Source organism: Rhincodon typus, chromosome 7 (genome assembly GCF_021869965.1).
Source record: "Rhincodon typus isolate 14 chromosome 7, sRhiTyp1.1, whole genome shotgun sequence".
NCBI classification, from domain to species: Eukaryota; Metazoa; Chordata; class Chondrichthyes; order Orectolobiformes; family Rhincodontidae; genus Rhincodon; species Rhincodon typus.
Window position 1 is genome coordinate 91,082,011 of NC_063338.1, and position 18,614 is coordinate 91,100,624.

General features: G+C 44.5%; 2 protein-coding genes across 3 annotated transcripts in view; one reads left to right on the forward strand and one right to left on the reverse strand.

The window, feature by feature from the left end:
• Positions 1 to 4,279: 4,279 nt before the first annotated feature.
• tsn (translin) lies at positions 4,280 to 17,540 on the reverse strand. The gene is given in 6 exon segments (XM_048599334.1): positions 4,280 to 5,089; positions 8,896 to 9,011; positions 13,691 to 13,787; positions 15,182 to 15,275; positions 17,182 to 17,290; positions 17,292 to 17,540. Coding segments are annotated over 6 exon segments (603 nt in total). The 5' UTR covers positions 17,378 to 17,540; the 3' UTR covers positions 4,280 to 4,988.
• A 23-nt stretch (positions 17,541 to 17,563) lies between these two features.
• Positions 17,564 to 18,614, forward strand: part of rpl39 (ribosomal protein L39) — a 9,890-nt gene continuing 8,839 nt past the window's right edge. Inside the window, exon 1 of one of the 2 annotated variants that reach the window (XM_048599336.1) lies at positions 17,564 to 17,685. In XM_048599336.1, the coding sequence (XP_048455293.1) occupies positions 17,683 to 17,685 (3 nt within the window). In that variant the 5' untranslated portion in view covers positions 17,564 to 17,682. Of the gene's footprint in view, positions 17,824 to 18,614 lie in introns of both variants that reach the window. The other variant, XM_048599335.1, reaches the window with a different exon arrangement.

The window sequence follows — 18,614 nt, forward strand, 5'->3', positions numbered from 1 at the left end:
GAGGATGATGCGTTGGATCCGGAGGTTGGTGGGGTGGTACGTGAGGACGAGGGGGATTCTTTTTTGGTTCTTATTGCGTGGACGGGGTGTGAGGGATGAGGTGCGGGAGATGTGGGAGACACGGTTGAGGGCGTTCTCGACCACCGAGGAGGGGAAGTTACGGTCCTTGAAAAACGAGGACAACTGAGATGTACGGGAGTGGAATGCCTCATCCTGGGAGCAGATGCGGCGGAGGCGGAGGAATTGGGAATAGGGGATGGCATTTTTGCAGGAAAGTGGGTGGGAGGAGGAGTATTCTAGGTAGCTGTGGGAATCGGTGGGCTTGAAATGAATATCGGTTTCTAGGTGGTTGCCCGGGATGGAGACAGAGAGGTCCAGGAAGGGGAGAGAGGTATTAGAGATGATCCAGGTAAACTTAAGGTTGGGGTGAAAGGTGTTGGTGAAGTGGATGAACTGTTCGAGCTCCTCGTGGGAGCATGAGGCGGCACCGATACAGTCATCAATGTAACGGAGGAAGACCTTTGCTGGTTGCAGGGGAAGGTTCCATGGGGCTGTGGGGGTTGTTGGCATGAAGGAAGAGTGGACCAGGGTGTCCCGGAGGGAACGGTCCCTGCGGAAGGCGGGCAAGGGAGGGGTGGGGAATATGTGTCTGGTGATGGCATCTTGCTGGAGGTGGCGGAAATGGCATCTGATGATCTTCTGGATGTGGATGCTAGTGGGATGGTAGGTAAGGACAAGGGGAACCCTATCGTTGTTGCAGGAGGGGAAGGGGGGGAGGGCAGAAATGTGGGAGATGGGTCGGAACCAGTTGAGGGCCCTGTCGACAACGGTGCTGGGGAATCCTTGGTTGAGGAAGAAGGTGGACATTTTGGAAGCTCCCTTGTCCAAGCTGGCCTCATCTGAACATATGCGATGGAGACAGAGGAACTGAGAGAATGGGATGGAGTCTTTACAGGATGCAGGGTGCGAGGATGTATAGTTCAGGTAGCTGTGGGAGTCAGTGTGTTTACAGTGGATATTAATGGCCAGTCTATCTCCAGAAATGGAAACAGAGATGTCGAGGAAGGGAAGGGAGGAGTCACAGATAGACCAGATGAAAGGGAGGACAGGGTGGAAATTGGAAGCGAGATCAATGAACTTTTCCAATTCTGGACAAGAAGGGGAAGCAGCACCGATGATATCGTCGATATATCGGAGAAAGAGTTGTGGGTGGGGGCCGGAATAGGACTGGGACAAGGAATGTTCCATGTATCCCACGAAGAGACAGGCACAACTAGAGCACATGCGGATACCCATGGCCACCCCTCTGACCTGAAAGGAGATCAAGTGGATCTGATTACTTCACATTCTTGCTACCTCAAAAACCTTTCACTCACTTGCTAATGAGAATCTATCCACTGTTTTGGTTCCACCATCTTTTGATTAAGAGAGGTCCAAAGACTCATGACCCTTCGAGAAAATATTTTAAATGGGCAACCCCTTATTTTGAAACAGTGAGCTCTAGTTGTAGATTCTTCCACAAAGGGAAACATCCTCTCCACAACTAGCCTATATAAACTCTTCAGGTTCATACATGTTTCAAACAAGTTGCTTCTTACTCTTTTAATCTCCAGCAGATGCGAGCCTTGCCTGTCCAACATTTCCTTATACGACGACTTGCCCATGCCGGATATTACTCGAGGAAACCTTGTCTCACTTGCAGGAGCCATTCACTCTCTTCCTCAACAGTAACAGTGCTCCCACCACTCAATTCCCAATGAACAACTCCTCCACCCATTGCCATTTCTTTCCCTTCCCCAGCACCCATTACCAATGTTCTTCATTGGAGAATAATGAGTTGAGGCCAGCTGACACTATAGCAAAGTGGGGAGGGATAAAGGGGAAGGCAGGGATAGAGAGAAGGATAAAGAAGAATGAACTATTCTCAGGTTCCTCACTTATGTGGCTATTGCTTATATGCGTCCATTACAAGTGAATATCAGCAAGTTATTTCTGAAAGGTCAACATGCAGGGAGAAATCTTAACACAGACAGGTCCTGCCACTCATGCAACATCCACAAATGCAGGACACTTTGGAAAGTTATCAGGGGCAGGAAGCATGGCTCATTTCCCTCTCCTAAACCAGAGGCCAAGAGTGCCAACTAACTCACATCAACCTCCAAACCCCTGCCCCCACGCCCCAAACCCACTCAACACATAACTCATTGGTAATAGTGAGACTCTTGGCATTAAAAGCAATATTGGACTGGTGAGAGAGCAAGGAAATTGGGAAGACAGTCTCTGGAGCTTTTATAGGGGTCCACCAGGAAGATGTACTGTACACGGGCTAAAAAAAGAGAACAAAGTCTAAAAGGAAATTATAGCACAGAGTAGGACAAACAGTGTCTATGCAGGAATCAAACCAAGACACTGGCCTCAAATCCAGGACATTTGGTCACCCTGCCCTCACTCCTACACGGCAGTTTCCCTGCCAGGACTTAAACCGAGAAATTTACTTATCTGTGTATTTCAACTATTTCCTGATAATTCACCCTCGCAGTGAAGTCCAGGACTAAGCTTCAGATGCAAATCTTGGCAGTGGTTGTCAGCAAAACGGAATAGATTCTTGACTCTAGAAAAGAGAAATCTGAGGGGGGGAAACTGATAGAGGTCGTTAAGATTACGAATGGGGTACTAGGCAAAATGTTGCAAGATAATTCCAGCAGAGAGCCCTTCAATATTTGACAGTCACAGATAAATCTAACAGTGGAATTCAGGAGAAATTTATTTACCCAAGGAGTGATGAGAATGTGGAACTCACTACCACAAGGAATAGTCAATGTGAATATCATAGATGGATACAAGGGGAAGCAGGATAAGCATGAGAAAGGAAAATATAGATACGTTGACAGGGCGAGATGAAGGAGGGAGACAGAAGGCAGATATGGAACATAAACACAATGGACTAGTTGGGCTGAATGGCCGGTTTCAGTGCTGTAAGGTCTATAATTCCAACATGGCCAAGCCAGTCCTTTCTTCACATTTAGAAACTTTTCTAAAAGAGGTCGCCAGACAACAGCAGGAATTCTGCCCATTATGTGTCCTTCCATAGTTTACTCTCACCACCTAGGAGTGTGAAGTGCTGCTCAGACACTTTATCCTTGGAGATAGTGAAATAAAGGAGTCTCACCCACAAGAGAGGGTGCGCATAAGCATAACCGAACTTTAAATCCCAAAGAGAAACCCAGCACATCAACTTTTGACCAAGGTTGGGATGCAGTACAAGTGAAAATTCCAGGAGAACAGCAAACAATGTAATTGTTGTGGTATTTGAAAGAAATGTTAGTACTGGTTTAACACGCTGGTTACATGGAGTGTCATTAATGATTAAGAGAGCACAAGAAACAATCAAAGATTCATGGATGCTTTAATGAGTCACTTTGCAGCAAGTGGCAGCCTGGATTCTGTCTAATTTCTCCTATTGCCTAGTCAAGCAACAGGAAGGCTAATTGCTGCCTCAATTAAAATGATATATTTCCTCATATCCAACTAAAAGATTATCAATAACTAGGAGTGAAGAGTCCTTATGAAAGGGGCACAACTGATATACTATAAATTACAAAAAAACAAAAATATTAAGGGACCTTCATCAGGTTAAAGTGTCAATTCCAGGATGAGGAGGTAAAGTGTAACCACAGTTATCAGGTTATTTCCTGAAATGAAGCGGTTGGTCCTATGAGGAACGTTTGAGCAGATTGAACCTACACTCATTGAAGTATGGAAGAATGAGAGGTGATTCTGAAATATATAAAATGATGAAGGGGCCTGACAGGTTTGATTCAGAGAGGATGTTTCCTCTTCAGGGAAGTCCAGAACTAAGGACCACAGTTTAAAAATAGGAGGCTTCCTACTTACGGGAGGGTCATTACTCTTTGGAATTCTCTTCCTCAGCAAGCAGCGAGATGCTATCATTAAATATGCTCAAGGTAGAGTTTAACAGATTATTAATAAAGCGAGACAGGCAAGAAAGTACATTTAAGGCCACAATCAAAAGATGAGCCATGATATTACTGAATGACAAAGGAGACTCAATAGGCTGAATGGCCTGCTCCTAATAAGAGCCCAAGACACTGGAGCAGATGTAGGCCATTCAGCCCATCAAGTCTGCTCTGCCATTCAATTAGATCATGGCTGATCTGATAATCCTTAACTCCACTTTCCAGTCTGAATACACTGTACCCATGTCTAATGGGACATCCAGGCACAGACATAGCTGAGGGAGAGACGTAGGTGGTTGGACTGGGAGACCCCTGGACCTGTTGATGATCGCCTTAACCTGACTTAATCTTATTGTATGGGGCTTCAGAAGGCAACTGTTAAAGTTCTATATGTTAAAGTCACAATGAACAAAGCAAGAACTATTAAAGAGTTTACAAGGTGAACTGAAACCAGAAAGCTGGTAGGTTGCAGTCAAACACTGGCGTAATAATTTCTTTCCTCCAGAGATATTTTATAACTTATATCCAGCAATGTTAGTTTTAGAATAAATGAAGAGGAGTGACCATAAGAAGCTAGTTGTTGTGGTCTTATTTAGTGGTTTAATTACAGATCATGGAGGATTTGTGTGATTTTCTAAAAAAAAATATAATTTGTTTGGACAGATTGTGGCACCTCCATGGCCGTCAGCCTGAGATGGGACTTGAACCTGGATCTTCTAGCCCCGAGGCGTTAACACAGTGCCACAAGACCTCAGATGTATTCATGTGAATAGCTGACCATCCTATTATAATTTCTTAAATCATCAACTACATTCCAATCTAACTAGTTCACTGAGATGTTAAACAAATGTTAATCACTTGTGGATGTGAGCTAGGGAATGGAACCTGATTGATTAGTTATGGTGATTTGCCTACAGAATAACAAAGTTTGTGGGGATCAGTACTACCCTCATGCAGGATTGTGAAAACAATCAATATTTCCTCTGCTGTCTATCTCTAGGTGGCATTCCTTCAGTCATTGCTCTGTCTTACCAGTTCATTAGCCAGGATCAGCAGTCCTGAAAGATAGTCCTCGATATCGAGATGAAAGCCTCTGTCTCGGTGCACTTCAACTGCATCGCAGTTTCCCAAAAGAAAAGTTAGAATTAGGCATGGCAAGTGTATCTTTAGTCAATTAAAATAGCCCATGTAAATAAAGTACAATGCTAGACTAGTACAACACAAAAAGTGGCCACTTGACCCAATGTGACTATGTCGGCTCTTTGAAAGAGCTATTCAGTTAATCCCATTCACCTGCTCTTTCCCACAACTGTTTGTCCTTCAGAATGGCCACACAAGTAGATAGGGGGTAAAGAAGGCAGATGGTGTGCTTGCCTTTACTGGTCAGGGAATTGAGTTGAAGAGTCAGGATGTCATGTTGCAGCTTTACAAGACTTTGGTTAGGCCACACTTAGAGCACTGCACTCAATTCTGGTTGCCACATTACAGGCAGGATGTGAAGGCTTTGGAGAGGGTGCAGAAGAGGTTTACCAGGATGCTGTTTGGATTAGAGGGTATGAATTATAAGGAAAGGCTAGAAATACTGGAGTTTTCTTGTCTGGAGAGGTGGAGACTTGATTGAAGTCTATAAAATTATGAGATGCGTAGACAGGGTTGACAGTCAAGAAACTTTCTCCCAGAGTTGAACTATCTAAAACTAAGGGGCACACATTTAAGGTGAGAAAGGGACGTTCAAAGGAGATGTGGGAGGCAAATTTTTTTTTGTACAGAGTGTGGAACACACTGCCAGGGGTGGTGATGGAGGCAGATACGATAAGGGCATTTAAGAGACTTTTAAATAAGCACATGAATATGCAAGGAATGGAGGGATTATGGACCAAGGGCAGGCAGAAAGGATTAGTATAATTTGGCATTCGGCACAACATCGTGGGCCAAAGGACCCGTTCCTGTGTAAAAATAAAAATTGCCTCTCATATCCCCTTTAAAACTTTGAGATAACAAGGTGGACTGCTGGACGAACACATTTCTGAAGAAGGGTCCAGACCCGAAACGTCAGCTTTCCTGCTCGGCCTACTGTGTTCATCCAGCTCTACACCTTGTTATCTCAGATTCTCCAGCATCAGCAGTTCCCACTATCTCCTTTAAAACTTTCCTCCTTTTACCTTAAACCTAATAATTGACATTTCTAGCCTGGGGAGAAAGAAAACTGACTATCCATGCCTCGCGTAATTTTATAAACGTCTACCTGGTTGCCCCTCATCTTCTAACATTCAAGTGAAAACAAAGCAAGTTTGTCCCATCTCTCCTCATAACTAATACCTTCCAAACAAGGCAACATCCAGTAAAACGTTTTTTGTACCCTCTCGAAAGTCTCCACATCTTTCTAGTAGTGGAGCAACCGGAACTGTATATAATATTCCAAATGTGGCCTAACTAAAGTTCTGTACATGACTTTTCACTTTTATATTCTATATCCTGACCAATGAAAGCAAGCATGCCATATGCCAGCACTTTCAGGGAACTGTGGACCTGTACACCTAAATCCCTTAATAAGTTAATGTTACTAAGGGTTCTGCCATTTACTGAATAATTCCCTCCTGCATTAGATCTCCCAAAATGCATCACCATGCATTTGTCTGGATTAAATTCCATCTGCCATTTTTCAATCCTGCCTTTTCCTTTGGCAATCCTCTTCACTATCCATAGCTGCACCATTCTTTGTGTCATCTCCAAACTTATAAATCAGACCACCGACATTCTTCTCCAGATCATTTATATATATTACACACATGTTCCCAGTACCGTTCCCTGCAGAACACCACTGGTCACAGATTTCCAGCCAGAGAAATATCCTTCCACCACTACTTTCTGTCTTCTATGACAACGTATTCATCTTACCAGCTCACCACGCATCCCATGTGACTTCACCTTTTGTATCAGCCTGCCACGAAGGACCCTGTCAAAGGTCTTGCTAAAGTCCATAAAGCCCTCAATCATCTTTGTCACTTACTCAAAAAACTCAATAAAGTTTGAGAGATAAGACCTTCCCCATATAAAGCCATACTGCCTATTACTAACAAGTCTGTTTTTTTTCGAAATGTGAGTAAATCCTATCCCTAAGAAACTTCTCCAATAACTTCCCCATCACTGACGCAAGGCTCACCGGCCTGTAATTTCCCAGATTATCCCTGTTGTCCTTCTTAAACAAAGGAACAATGTTGGCTATTCTCCAGTCATCTGGGACCTGTTCCGTGACTGAAGATATAAAGATTTCACACAAGTTCCCAGCAATTTCCTTGCTTGCCTCCCTCAACATTCTTGGATAGATCTCATCAGATCTGGGGGACTTATCTACCTTAATGCTTTTCGAAACATCCAATACCACCTCCTTTTTTATATTGGCGCCCTAGAATATAAACATACTCCTCTCAAGACTCATCATCCACCAAGTCCTTCTCCTTTGTGAATACTGATGCAAAATATTCATTAAGGACCTCACCCACTTCCTCTCGCTCCATGCATAAATTCCCCTCCTTTGTCCTTCAGTGGACCTAACCTTTCCCTAGCTACCCTCTTGCTCCTTATTTGGGAAACTTTTTTTTAACTGGCATCTTGTGAACCAGTGCTCTCGATAAATCAGCAAAAATTATATACCTGAAATACTGGAAGTTTACCATTATAGCGATCTCCAAGTAGTCACCTCTCTGCCAGTAAGTTTTAAGGCAAAGTTGCAATATTATTTTATGCCATAAATAAAGTTTAACAGTGACGTGTATATACCCCTTGCATTACTATTTTGTGTACGTCTTTACATAGATTATGTGAACTTCTTGATCAACCAGAATATTTGATCAACCGGTACACTCCTGGTTCCATAGGTGCCAGTTAATAAAATGTTTGCTACAGACACACACACATACATGAAGTGCTTTGGGATTTTTCTTAATCTTGCTGCCAAAGAGATTTCACAGCTCACAGCTCCTAATTCCTTGTTTGATTTCATTCCTGCTATCGTTATACTCTTCGATGGCTCTGTCTTTCTTCAGTTTCCTACACCTTATGTATGCCTCCATTTACTTTTTGACTAAGTTTTCATTTTTTTGGTCATCCAAGATTCCTGAATCTTGCCTTCTTTATCCTTCATTTTCATGGAACATGCTGGTCCTGAACTATAATCAACTGGCTTTTAAAAGATTCCCAAATGCCAGATGTGCATTTACCCTCAAACAGCCACTTCCAATTTATACTCCGCAGTTCTTGCCTAATAGTGATAGTTAGCCTTCCCCAATTTAGTACTTTCACCTAAGGACTACTCTTCATTTAAAAATTACAGAATTATGGTCACTGTTCCCGAAATGTTTCACCACTGAAACTTCAATGGCCAAGCTCATTCCCCATTGCTTGGTCTAGTATGGCCCTTTCTCCAGTTGGACTATTTATGTATTGTTTCAAAAAAACCTGGACACACCTAACAAGCTCCCCCAGCATCCAAGCCCGTGGCACTAAGGGAGTCCCAGTCAACACAGGAGAAGTTAAAATTACCAACAAAAAACATTTTATACTTTTCCATAATCTGTCCACATATCTGTTCCTCTATCACCCACTGGCCATTGGGAGGTCTGTATACAATCCCATCAAAGTGACTGCACCCTTCCTAATCCTGAACTCTATCCAAATGGCCTTGCTGGATGAGCACTCACAACACCCCCTTCTAAGGTGCTCTCCCTCAGTACAGCTGTGATATTCTCTTTTATCAGTTACATTTAGTTCCCTTGTCCATATCGTTAATTTTGTGCTGTGAATAAAAATGGCCCAGCAAGCCAGGGAAATGAGGAATGGACAAGTGCTGGCCTTGCTAATGACATATTCATCCAAGGAAGACCAATAAAGAAAAAAAAAAAAAAAAAGTGTCACACACTTCCTAGTATTCCTGCAACAGCTTCCCGGGTCACCAGGGTTTCAGACTCCAGATAGACGACAAACGCTGCCAGGAAGATGAGGCGTTGCAGCACGAACCTCCAGTGCTCATTAAACCTGCAGAACAAAATTCAGCATAAGCACAAAGCATTGAAATCTTCAAGGACGACACCGTTGTGTGATAGTGGGGTAGTGGCTACACTACAAATTAGCAATCTAGCATTCAAATTTCAATACGGGTGATTGAGAATGGAGTGTTTTTATATCTGGAAATACAAAAGTTGGCACAGGTCAGGTATCCTTTATCCAAAAACTTTGGGATCAACTTTCTTTCAGATTTCAGACACTTTTAGTTTTCCAACAGAAGGCAATAAATAGATTTTCACAGTTTTTAAATCACTTATTTAACTCAGCAAGTAGGGTTAAAATATAAGTCACAGTGCCCATTTGAATTTCTGGGATGTGTTGAGTTCTGCCGACTCCATTGGGAAATTTTTGTCACCTTGTTGTAATACGTCAGTTAAATAATTCAGTAACCGTTATTATCTCCTGTGATGACTGCACTCAACTATTTTTGACCATGTTATGTGTACCAGTGTATAAATAACTATTTGCAGCTGACAAAAATCACACAAAAAAAAACAAAATCACCAAAAGACTAGTACTTACCAGGATACACTTGGGTCCACTATAGGCCTGTTTGGGTCTCTTGGAAAAGAAACTTTGCTTAATCTGAGCGGGCCTAAAAGTGAAGTTTTTTGGTCAAAGGATCCAAACAGACTTGAACAGACCTGTAGACAAGCTGAGTTTGGACCTTTGGAAAACAGTTTCATTTTTAGATCTGCTCAGGTCAAGCAAAGTTTTTTTTTCCCCAAAAGGCACAAACTCAGCATGTCTACAGGTCTGTTCAGATCCACTTTTGAAAGTACCTTCAGCATTTAGGTCTTTTCAGTTTTTAGATGTACAGAGAAAGAACACCTGACCTGTATCAGTAACGGTGACTACAAAATGTATTGCCAGCAGAATCTCAACTGGTTCACTTATGTCCCCTGGGGAGAAATACCAGCAACACAGCAATGTGAGTGACCTCATTGAATTGTAACGAGGGATAGGAACAAAACTACCAGTGTTCCCAGTGGCAGGAATCTTTAACAAGACACAAAATGAATGAATCATCATAGCATTTACTTAGTTTGTTTTTGTTCTTTCTTAGTATGTGGGCATCACTAGTTAGACCAGCATTTACTGCCCATCAGTTAAGTGCTGTGGAGAAGATGGTGATGAGCCACCTTTTTGAACTGTTGTTCAGTACATGCACAAGCAGAATTCTGGGAGTTTGACACAGCAACAGAGAAAGAATAGTTCTAAGTTCGAATGGTGCATTGGTTAGTGGGGAACTTGCAGCGGGGTAGCGTTCTCATGTATCTGCTGCCCTTGACCTACAAGGTAATAGAGATCAATGATCTGGAAGGTGCTGCCTAAGGATCCTTAATGAGTTACTGCAGTACATCTTGTACATAGTACACACTGCTACTAATGAGCATGGGTGGTAGAGGGAGTGAACTCTAACAAGCTCTTGTGGCCACAGTATTTATATGGTTAATCGACTTCAATTTCATAGAATCCCTACAGTGTGGAAGCAGGCCATTCGGCCCATCAAGTCCATGCCACCCCTTGGAACAGTACCCACCCAGACCCTTCCTCTTAGCCTATCCCTGTGACCCTGCATTTCACATGGCTAATTGAACTGGCCTACACATCTTTGGAGTGTGGGAGGAAATCGGAGTACCCGAGGAAAGCCACACAGGGCGAATGTTCAAACACCACACAGACAGTCACCAAGGATGGAATCAAACCTGGGCCCCTAGTGCTGTGAAGCAGCAGCGCTAACCACCAAGCCGCTGTGTTGCCCTAAAAATGAGATGATCGCACATCATTGTTGCAAGCACATTTTTCAAGTGAAAGCACGGAATATTATATTCATGGTTGGAGGCCAGCTGACTTGGTCAGTATGGGGATTGAATCCATGATCTTGGCGTTATTAGCACCACACTCGAACCATCCGAACTAACCGACCAACCTTACCAATCAGTCTCTGGTCAATAGTAAACACGGTGGACGTTGATGCTTCTTTATTCATTCACAGGATGTGGGCATCCCTAATTGCCCAGAGGGCAGTTAAGAGTCAACCACACTGCTGTGGGTCTGGAATCACATGTAGGCCAGATCAGGTAAGAATGGCAGTTTCCTTCCCTACGGGGCATTAGTGAACCAGATAGATTTCTCCTGACAATCAACAATGGATTCATGGTCCCTATTAGACACTTTAATTCCAGATATTTATTGAACTCAAATTCCACCATCTACTGAGGCAGGATTCGAACCGGACTCCCCAGAACATCAGCTGAGTCTCTGGGTTAGCAGTGCAGCGATAATGCCACTAGGCCATTGCCTCCCCATGCTGTGCTAAACACTGCTCTGAACTTTAGAGATGACAATTCTTTCTTACTATTTAAAAACAGATAATTATTTTAGCTGTAGCTCGAATAAAACTTATGTTCAGGTACAGTGAGTTGTACAAACTAAGACAACACCAGTATTGATGCAGGGATTGTGGGAACTGCCGATGCTGGAGTCTGAGATAACAAGGTGTGGAGCTGGATGAACACAGCAGGCCAGGTAGCATCAGAGGAGCAGGAAAGCTGGCGTTTCGGGTCTGGACTCATCTTCAGAAATGGGGGAGGAGAAGGGGGCTCTGAAATAAATAGAGAGAGGGGGAGGCAGTGATAGAAGGTGGAGAGAGGACGGACAGGTCAAGGGGAAGGGGATGAAGCCAGTAAAGGTGAGTGTAGATAGGGAGTTGGGATGGAGGTTGGTCAGTGAGCAGGGAGGGGCGGGTAGGTGGAAGGGAAGATGGACAGGTCAAGGAGGCAGGGACGAGAGGGGGGTGCTTGTCTTGGGATGAGGTCGGGGGTGGGGAGGTTTTGAAGCTTGTAAAGTCCACATCGAGACCATTGTGTTGTAGGGTTCCCAGGCAGAATATGAGGTCCTGTTCCTCCAGTTTTCAGGTGGCATCGTTGTGGCACTGGAGGAGGCCCAGGATGGACATGTCGTCCAAGGAGTGGGAGGGGGAGATGAAGTGGTTCGCAACTGGGAGGTGCAGTCGTTTGTCACGAACCGTGCGTAGGTGCTCCACAAAGCAGTCTCCAAGCCTCTGCTTGGTTTCCCTGATGTAGAGGAGGCCACATCGGGAACAGCGGATACAATATACCACGTTAGCAGATGTACGGGTGAACATCTGTTTGATATGGAAGGTCTCTTGGGGCCTGGGATGGAGGTGAGGGGGGAGGTGTAGGGGCAGGTGTCGCACTTCCCGCGGTTGCAGGGAAAAGTGCCGGGGTGGTGGGGCTAGTGGGGAGTGTGGAGCGGACGAGGGAGTCGCGGAGAGAGTGGTCCCTCCGGAAGGCAGATAAAGGTGGGGAGGGAAATATACCCTTGGTAGTGGGGTCAGATTGCAGGTGGTGAAAGTGGTGGAGAATGATACGTTGAATCCAGAGGTTGATGGGGTGATACATGAGGACAAGGGGAATTCTGTCTTTGTTGTTATTGCGGGGAGGGGGGTGTGAGGGCTGAGGTGCGGGAAACGCAAGATATGTGGTTGAGGGCGTTTTCGACCACTGTGGGGGGGAAACTGTGGTCCTTGAAAAACAAGGACATCTGGGATGTCTGGGAGTGGAACGCCTCATCTTGGAGCAGATGCGTGGAGGCAAAGGAATCGGGAATAGGGGATAGCATTCTTGCAGGAAGGTGGGTGACAGGAGGTGTAGTCTAGGTATCTGTGGGAGTCAGTGGGCTTGAAATAGATATCGGTTTCCAGGTGGTTGCCAGAGATGGAGACAGAGGTGTCCAGGAAGGAGAGAGAGGTATTGGAGATGGTCCAGGTGAACTTAAGGTTGGGATGGAAGGTGTTAGTAAAGTGGATGAACTGCTCGAGCTCCTCGTGGGAGCACGAGGTTGCGCCGATATAGTCATCGATGTAACGGAGGAAGAGGTGGGGGATAGGGCCAGTGTAGCTGCAAGAAGAGGGACTGTTTCACATATCCTACAAAGAGGCAGGCATAGCTTGGGCCCATGCGGGTACCCACGGCCACCCCTTTTGTCTGTAGGAAGTGGGAGAAGTTGTAAAGGATAAGGACGAGTTCGGTTAGGCGGATAAGGGTGTCAGTGGAGGGGTACTGGTCAGGGGTTGTTACAACTGGCTATGAGGGTTTCGGACAGAAAGGCAGCCTAGATTCTTTACAGGAGTAGAAAAAAATAGTTGAAAGAGTTACAAATTCAAAGTAAATTGCTGGGCAAGAAAACACCAGGTGGCCAATCGAGAGCATCATGTACTATAACTAGGCACTGGAAATACTTCCTTGAATCTGAAACAGCTCCCTCTTAAAGACTGCAGACAGGCAACAAGGCAGCAAAGCCAGAAGCTCACTAATCTCTGGAGAAGCAAGGGTTGCTCAACACTCGATCTACTCTCAATTCATCAAGGTTTTGTCCCCTACTGAATCTGTCTGTAAATCCCTCTGCAGGCTCTGTAGTCATCCTCATCACTTCCCCTTCCATCTATTTTTATGTCATCTGCAACTATCCAGAGGCACTCCTCAGTGAAGTCAATCAAACGTGTTTCACCCAAAACATTAACCCACGGTTTTTTCCTTCAGACGTTTAGGGGTTTACTGTTTCCATCCTGTGCTTCCTGCTCTTGTTACCATTTCAGCACTTGTATCGCCTTCTTCACTAACCTGTAATACTGGTCTGCAGGGAATTTGGTTTTCAGTTCATCCAGTTGTGTCCTCACAGCATCAAAATGTTCACGTGCTTTCTGGCACTTCTTCGTTACTTAACACATGCAAAAAAAAACAATTTGATTAATATAAATCTTTTTTAACATGGCATCTTATTATGTTAAGACCATAAAGATCACCACCACAATTTGAAGGAGAACAGGAAAATTCTCTCTCGGGTCCTGGTCCATTATTGATCCATCAATCAGCATCATAAAAACAGATTATCTGGTCATTAACACACAGTTTTATTATAGGAGCTTTGTGCTCAAATTGAATGTTGCTTTCCTACAAAAGTGACTACTCTTCAAAAAGTACTTAATGAGCTGTAAGACAGCAACTGGACAACTTGAGATTGGGGAAGGAGGGGATCTTTCTTTCTTTGTATTATGCACTAATTTCTGGGGGGCCAAGGTTTGCTTCAGAGATTAACACATTTCACTACAGCGTATTTCTAAAGGGGTTGTATCTGCGGTTACCCTCACACCGAGATTCGTATTTCAGATTAATTAAACATAAATAAAACACTGTGGATGCTGAGGATTGGAAATAAAAACAGAAAATGCTAGAAAAACTCAGTGGATCTGGCAACATCCAAAGACTTTTCTTGAAACATGAACTCTGTTTCTCTCTTCACAGATGCCTCTAGACCTGCTAACAATTTTCCAGCATTTTCTGTTCAAATCCACCACGGGAGCTGTGATTCTTAACTAATAAGGGAGTCAAAGGGTATTGGGGGTAAGCAGGAGAGTGGAACTGAGGTTAACAGTAATGGTCAGGCAATGAACCGGTCATGTGTTGTCAATTGAGGGATAAATATCAACCAGGATAATGGGGAGAACTGCCTGTAAAATATCACCATGAGACTTTGTCATCCACTAATGCATGAAGGTAAGGTATCAATTTAATATCTCATTGGAAAGATTGTGTCTGTGTCGGTGCAACAGTCCCTCAGCTCTGCACAGGGGTGTCAGCCTTGACTTTTGTGCTCAAGCCTTGGAGTGGGACTTGAAGATGGCACTTTGTGATTCAAGGCAAGAATGCCACCAACTGGCCTACAGCTGATGCACAAAGTTATCATTAAGTTCTGTCAGACATACAACAAAAAGGCCACTGGGCACACCATGTGGACTCACTGACTGTACAATGCACTTTTTCCCATTCCCCTGCCTGATTATTTCATCTTGTTTCAAACAGCCAAAGAAAGAGACAGAAGAGAGAAAATTGGAGAGTTGAATAGAAAGAGACACTCATGCAAAAAAGGTAAATGAGGAAAAGAAAAGTAAAAGTAAAACAGCCAAAACAAAGTAAAATGTTATTGACTCCTTCTTCTTCCACAGCAGCACAAGAAGAAGTCATGCAGCCCATCGTACCCAAGTCAGTTCTTTGGTCAAGCTACTCAACAACTTCCATTCCCCTTAGCTGCAAATAGTTTCCCTTCATACTTACCGTCTTTCAAGCCAGATGTCTGATGGACAGTCTGCAGCAGGGTAAGTATCTCACGAGCTGTCTGTTCAAGGACTTGGACAACTTTTCTTATTTCCTACAAAAGATTAAGAAGAATGACAGAATGGGGTGTACACAGCTGCCTAGCAAGTTAAAGGAAGGGAGATCTCAGAATCCATCACTTAGTTAGCAACAACTTGTGGATGTGTCAAAAAAATGATACTGAAGGGTCCTGTGGGCACAGCAAGCTGTTATTGCACTGGATTTCATTTGGTTTTTTTATTATTTCATAGGATGTGGATATCACTGACAAGGCAAGTATTTACTACTCATCCCCCATTGCCCTTGAACTGAACAACTTGCTTGGCCATTTCAGAGGGCAGTTAGGAATCGACCACATTGGTATGGATCTGAAGTCACATACAGGCCAGACTAACTGGGGAAGGCAGATTGCCTTCCCTATAGGACTTAAGTGAACAAATTGGGTTTTTACATCAATTGACAGTGATTACATGGTCCCTGTTAGACCAGCTTTGTCAAAAAAAAGCTTCTAGAATATTTTGGATTAAAACTTTACTATCTGCCATGGTGTGATTTGAACTCGATTATTGGTTCAGTGGCATTACCACTATACCACTGGTTCCTAAATCTCACTGTCCTTGTTATCTTCTTTGCAGTTCCGGATGTCCTCCGTTATTCCAAACATTGGGTTAGATTTGTACTGAAAAAGATATGAATACTAAACATAGATTTTCAGGCACCAAAGCAATCCAAGTAGAACTTGGCCCCACTTGAACAGGGGAAATCTGCTACAAACATGGAATGCTAGAGAAACCAAACAGGTCTGATATCTGTGTAGAAAGAAAAGAATTAACGTTTCAAGTCTGGTATCACGTTTCTTCAGAACTGTTTCCACTGATGCTGCCAGACCTGCTGAGTTTTGCCAGAATTATGTAGCAGATTTCCAGCATCTTAGTGTTTCACTTTTATTTGAGAAAATGTTTGCTGTTAGTTAATATAATTTCAAACTTCCTTCCTCCCCTTTTCAATCTCTTTGGAAAGTTAATATCTCAACATTGTGTTAGCCTTGGCTCAGTGGGTAGGATCTTTAACTCATTCAGAAATTCACGGGTTCAAGTCCCACTCCAGAGATTCGGGTACACATTCTAGGCTGATATTTACACTGCAGTACCGAGCGCAACGTTGTCAGCAGTACCATTGGCTGCCTTGAACTGCGAAGTCCCCTTTCACGTCACACTGACTTGGAGCAGTCTTGGCTGTCCCTTCTGTGCCGCTAGGTCAGAATCCTGGCAATCGCATCCGAATGTGTGTCTGTTCATGTGAGTAAGTCTGTCTCTGTCTGTATGTGCACGTGCTGCTGCCCTCCAAGAACTGCAGTGGTTCAGAAGGCAGCTCACTTCTCCAGAACAAGCAGGGATAGTCACCCAGGGGGAAAAAGCATTAGAAAACCAGCACTTGGAAATTAATGCACTGGTCATGATGGACCTCCATTTTGAAGTATATGGGTCAGACTTGCATATATCATTTGACAGCTCTACTGTGTTTTTTTTAAAACCTGCAACGAAAGCAAATTTAACCTGAGGTGCATTCGCTAGGAAAAGTAGCAAGACAGTTTAACACACAGGTATGTGGGTTCAAACCTTGATGACAGATCAACGCCGATACAGTGGCGAGGGAGTGCTGCACTACCGAAGGGGCCACCTTTCAGGTGAGTTGTTAAACCAGGGACCCGCCTCACGGGGAGATGAAATATCCCTAGGCCCCAACTACCAACGGTGGGGTGGGTCAATTTTCCCCAAGTGCCAGTCCCTGTCCTTCAATGCCTCCGTCCTCTGCGGCATCTTGCTGTGCCCACAATGAGCCGCCTCTCATTGGCTGCAGAGTTTTCCAATCAGCTGCCAGCTTGGTGCTACTCCGCCTCCCTTCACCTTCTCCCTCCACTGTCCCTCATCCTCCCTCCGCTGTCATGGAAACCTACTCACCTCCCTCACATCCTGGTCCGCGGACAGGGAGCTCTGGATCACACTGAACAAATCCGTTACCGACATCACCGCCACAACACTAATGACAACAAAATCAATGAACCGTGTGGATTATCCCAATGAAGCGGCGGCTGCTCCTTTCCCTCACGGCAATAGGACACACGCGACAAGGGTCCTTCCCAATAGCTCGTCGCATCCAAGGGCGTCTGTCCAGAATAAGCACTTGATTTTTGTCTTGTTTTTAAATGCACGCATATCGCTATTTTTTTTTTTTAAAAAAGCCGCCACGGAAGAACTCCAATCTTATTTTCTCAACGCGAATTTTCCCCCTCCTCACGTATTCGCCGACGGCGTTTGTCTGGCCACCATGCAACCACCACGAAAGAAAATGGCGATGTGAGGGCCCCAGCGGAAGTTCAGCTTTAACCTCTGACCTCGCGCCAGCGTCATTTCCTCTTTCTTTTTGGGTGCTTTTGGAGCGACCGGGAGGAGGTATCGGCCATGGTGAGTGCAGGTGGATACAATCCGTCCCCATCCGCCTCCTCCGGGCTGGTGTATCGTTCAATAAATATCGTGAACCGTCCGGAAAGTCCCGCTATAACATTCAGCATCTGTATTGAAACGAAAAGTCTTAAGGATGAAGTAAATAACCTAATTTCTTTTTCCGGCATTTAGCTACTGGAGAGTAGTTCATCCAGCCTGATCCCTGCAGGCTACCACGCACCAGACCCCTTCCTAAAGCAAGCCGAGGGGAAAGAGGTTTCTGCCTCTCCTGCCCGAACTCGCCCCAACTCGAATCTCCGCAGCAGACGACCCAGGAGGATCTTCTCAATGTACGGGATGGTCACACAACTTCAGGACAGTTAGGCATCTTGCCTTCTCCCTCAAGTGTGTGGCTCAGTGTTACAGATGCAAGTCCCATTAAATGTCAAGTCCTAGACTTGATTGAGAGCTGGGACTTTCAGTGTGATAACTTTATAAAACATTAGTTAGGCCACACTTGGAATGTTGTGGCCACCACACTACCAGAAGGATGTGAATGCTTTGGAGAGGTACAGAAAAGGTTTACCAGGATGTTGCCTGGTATGTGGGATTTTAGTATGAAGGAAGGTTGGATGGACAGGGTTTGTTTTCACTGGAATGCAGGAGGTTAAGGGCAGCCTGATAGCAGTTTATAAGATTGCGAATGGCATGGATACAATGGAAAATATGAGGCTTTTTTCCAGGGTGGAGGGGTCAATTACTAGGAGATACTGGTTCAAGGTGGGGGGGGTGGAATTTAAGAGATGTGAGAGGCTGGTTTTTTTTCACACAAAGGATGGTGAGTGCCTGGAACATGTTGCCAGCGGAGGTGGTGGAAGCAGACACGACAACAGCATTCAAGAAGCAGAGATAGTAGGAACTGCAGATGCTGGAGAATCCGAGACAACCAG